Genomic DNA, 4,135 nt, shown 5'->3' with positions numbered 1-4,135 from the left:
GGTCCCCGGCTGGTCACTTGGCCACCTGGCTGGAACTGCAGCTCACGGACTGGCTTCATTACGGATAAAGGACCTTCATTCCCATCTCCTTCCCCCACTCCCAAGAAAATAATGGAACGTGGGCAGCATGGCCCATGAGCTTTGGGAAGAAAATAATGGAACCTGGGCAGCATGACCCATGAGCTTTGGGAAGAAAAGAAGAAAATGGTTTGGGATTCTAGCCAGGGTCTGGATTAGGCAAATGCTACCAGTGATGACAGCTGTCGCTGACATTCCTTTACTCTCTGTTGCAGCCATTCCTTTTCCTCCCTCCGACTCTCCCAAGCCTTTCCTTTTCTCGGCTCTACTCTTCCTTGAGATCCTGGAGGTCTCTGTCCCCATCAATGATCAACTATCCACCTGCCTAACACTGAGTATAAGCACAACAGCAGCTCAAATTTAAAAATGAAACCATCTGACTAGGAAAGACTACCTCTACCCAGCATGGCCCAGCTGAGAAGCCAAGTCTTCTATCTACAGTCACCTCCAGGACAAGAAATGGCCCCAATTCAGAATCCCCGGAAGGGACATGTGATGAGATGACAAGTTCTCTAAGACCGAGGCCAACTAAAGGCATTACAGATGGTATGGACGTCAGTGCCAAGTGGCTGGAGATGTTCCTAAAGAGGACTGGTCGGTCTACTGTGTCAGGCCAGCCACTGGCAGAAATGACAGTAGCCACAGCTGTTATTCCCACCTCCCAGGGGGAGGAGAAGAAAAAGGAATAAATAAGGGTTTCCCCACAGTCCACAAGCTAAACCCCAAATCTTCTCAGGATTGTCTAGCCCTGGCACCACATTACTGATAAACTGAGCGCAGTAGTTCCATCTGAGAAGGCCAGCACCATAGTACAACAGTGAAATGCTGCCCAGAGGAAGCTGGATCCCACATGGCTGACCAGGGTTCCAGTCCTGGCCCCAACAGCTTGAAAAATATGCACTGGCACATACATAGGCATCCTGGGTCCTGAGGGGACAGAGAATTAAAAGGAAAAGAATTGAAGCATGACCAGGACCCACTGGGGGTGGGTCTCTCTCTCTCTCTCTCTCTCTCTCTCTCTCATATATGTGCATACATGCACATGCCATCTGGCATTTAAAGAAGAGAAATTTGAGGACGTACAGCTTATCAAGAGATCTGGTAAATGACAATTCCATATGAGGGTGGTCCCAGTCAAACTGCTGGGCTTCTGAAGCAGGTGAGAAACACTAACAGGTTTATAGCTCCGTATTCTTGCTGTAAGAATGACCAATGAGAGGGGCCGGCAGGTGGCATGGTGGCAACAAAGTAGGTTACCTTGCACTGTGAACTTGCAACTAAACTGAGAGATCAAGGGTGACTGTGGTTTGGATGTAATTCCCAAAAGTTCTTATGTAAAATTTGGTGGTTAAGGCTGGACACTCCCACATGGCTGACTATAGTTCAAGTCCCGGACTTGGTGACTTGCTTTCTCACTTTCTTCTCTCTCTCTCTCTTTGTCCCTCTCTGGCCAAATTAAAAATAAATTAATAAAGCTAATATAATTCTTTTTTAAAAAATGACTGCTAAGGTTCTAGCGGGCACATGACACCTCACATCCATCCTGACACACAGCCCCTTTTCGTCTGGGTAGGGAGACCCATGGCATGGCCACCCTTAGAAAACTACCTGAAGGAAGCCAGGACACCCAAGTGATTACCCAAGAAGAGCAGGCATAGAGCTGCCCAAGAAGCATTTCTACGCTCCTGTTTTCACACTTTGCTCAGATGCCCTGAGCTGCCAGGGGGCTGGAGATGATAGGGAACAGCAGAGGTGGCTACATCACAAGAATCTGACAGTCACCTGAAGTATTAGAATTGATCAGTTTCAAAGCAAAAGGTAAAGCAGACTTACCTAATTCAAAGTTATCTGTGCTCTCTGGGGAGAAAAAAAAGGACAAAGAAATAATTAACAAATGTAATGAAATCCAGCAAAGATACACTGTGTCTTCCTAACAGACAGGACCTCTCCCTCTCCCATGGGATCCACCAGTTCCCACAGCAACTGACAAATTTCTTAGAAAGCCCCCCTAGCCCCATGCTGTGCTATCCCTTTGGGGGGAGGGTGGCCCTCCAAATGCAGAAGGAATTCAAGATCCAGCTCCTGCTTGAGGGAGGTGGCCCACTGGGAATCAGAAAGCCAGCTAGTTACACTACGAGATGGGGAATGAAACCCACCCCATTGTCCCATGCACAGCTCTCCCTCCTCCAAGACCCAGAGTTCTGTGGATGGTGCCACAAGATGGGCTCCCCTGGTCCTTTCTTTAAAATACCAGCTATGGGGGCCAGCAGATGTATAGTAGTTACATTGCAGGACTCCCACATGACTGACTGTGGTTCAAGTCCCAGACACAGTGGCTTGAAAATCAGACTGGGTGCATGTGCGTGCACACCCAAGATCCCAGAAGGAGAACGGAAGAGAGGGGATTGCAGCATGGCCATCCCCCCAGAGGGTGAGTTCTCACCTTCCCTCTCACTGTCTGTCTCTCTGTCTCTCTGTCTCTCTGTCTCTCTCTCTCTCTCATGCATGGTGGTTAAGAGTGCTGGATTCCCACACAGCCAACCATGGTTGGAGTCCCAGACCTTACTTTCTCACTTTCCCTCCCTCTCTCACTTCATCCCTCTCTGGTCAAATTTAAATAAGTAAATTTTAAAAAGTTAAATAAAATAGTTCTTTTAAAAAATAGGAAACAAGCCATTTATGTCATTTTGAAATATTATACTTATGAACTACACGGGAGAAAACAGTCACTTAGCAGAGGAAATACACTGCTGTGACCACCATGACCGGGTGGGGAAGTCCACACCGCCAGTGACAAGACACAGTGATGCCAACATCATACACCCCAGCTATGTGTGAAAGGGTGCGGGTCACTTCCGTGACATCCTTTGGAAAATGTACAACTGGAATTCAATTGTGAGAAGACAATCAGACCAACCCAAACAGAGAGAGAGTCTACAAAAGAACTAGTTGTCTTCAGAAGTGCCAAGATCATGGAAGACAAGATGGCGGAATTGTCCCAGATCTAAAGTCTCTAAGGTGATGAGAAACTAAATGCTATGTGTCATCTTGAACCGGAATTAACAAGAAAAGAATGGCATGCGACAACTGATAAAATTCAAGTCGGGTCTGTAGAACAACTCAGAGTGGCGCGCCAACATTAATGCCCTGGTGCTGATCACTGGCCTATGGTCAGGTAAGATGTTAACATCCGCAGAAGCTGCTCAACAGTGAAAGGAACTGTGTGGTACTACTTCCTAACTTTATTATGGTTTTCTGTTTTTTGGCTTTGGGTTTTCTTTTAGGCAATTCCAAACTGTTTGAAAATGAAAAATTAGGTCCTGCATGGTGACACAGTAGGTAGCAAACCAAACGGCGGTGATGGAAACCACATGCCAACCACATGTTCAGATCCCCAGGTCAGCCTGAAAACAGGCCATGCAAGTACCCAGGATGATGAACCACAGGGCTAAGGAAAGGGAATTATCGCATGATGAACCTCTACCGAGGGCTCATGCTCTCACTCTCCCTCCTTCTGTCTCTCGCATGCACACAAGTGCTCTCTACCATGCACACATGTGCTCTCTACCATAAACAAAGAAACTTTAAAAAGAGGCTGGCAAATGGCATGGTGGTTAATGTGCTGAACTTCCACATGGCCAACTGTGGTTCAAGTCCTGGACCTGGCAGCTTGTTTTCTCACTTTCAAATTTAAACATAATAATGATGATGATGCTGATGAATAAAAAAATTACATCATCCCTTTAAAAATCAATTTTTTAAAAATTTTTATACAGTAAAATAATAAATACGGATTACTAGTCCTCACCTCACAGTTTCTGATTCAATAGGTCAGGGGTGAGCTTCAAAAATTTGCATTTCTTAATAATAATGATTGGGAAAAACATAGAAAAGATATTGAATGATGAAGCGGGGAGATTAATGTCTCTGTATTGACTGACATGCATGGCATTCCCTTTTGAAAAAGCAATGTAATACAATGTAAAGTTATATGTAATCCAATGTAATATAAACAAGATTATGATGATAATAAAAAAAAAATTTTTTTTAATTTGCA

The 4,135-nt window shown here is 45.2% G+C and overlaps 1 protein-coding gene across 4 annotated transcripts in view; it reads right to left on the bottom strand.

Annotated features, from left to right (window-relative positions):
* NTRK3 (neurotrophic receptor tyrosine kinase 3) overlaps positions 1–4,135 on the bottom strand; it is a 359,566-nt gene that overhangs the window by 285,594 nt on the left and 69,837 nt on the right. For all 4 annotated transcript variants that reach the window (XM_006164381.2, XM_027766658.1, XM_027766659.1 and 1 more), the window contains exon 8: positions 1,912–1,935. In XM_006164381.2, coding sequence (XP_006164443.2) covers positions 1,912–1,935 — 24 coding nt within the window. The remainder of the gene's footprint in view (positions 1–1,911; positions 1,936–4,135) is intronic.

This window comes from Tupaia chinensis, unplaced genomic scaffold (genome assembly GCF_000334495.1).
Source record: "Tupaia chinensis unplaced genomic scaffold, TupChi_1.0 Scaffold143616_1, whole genome shotgun sequence".
NCBI lineage: Eukaryota > Metazoa > Chordata > Mammalia > Scandentia > Tupaiidae > Tupaia > Tupaia belangeri.
This window is presented reverse-complemented; position numbering and strand designations above follow the sequence as displayed.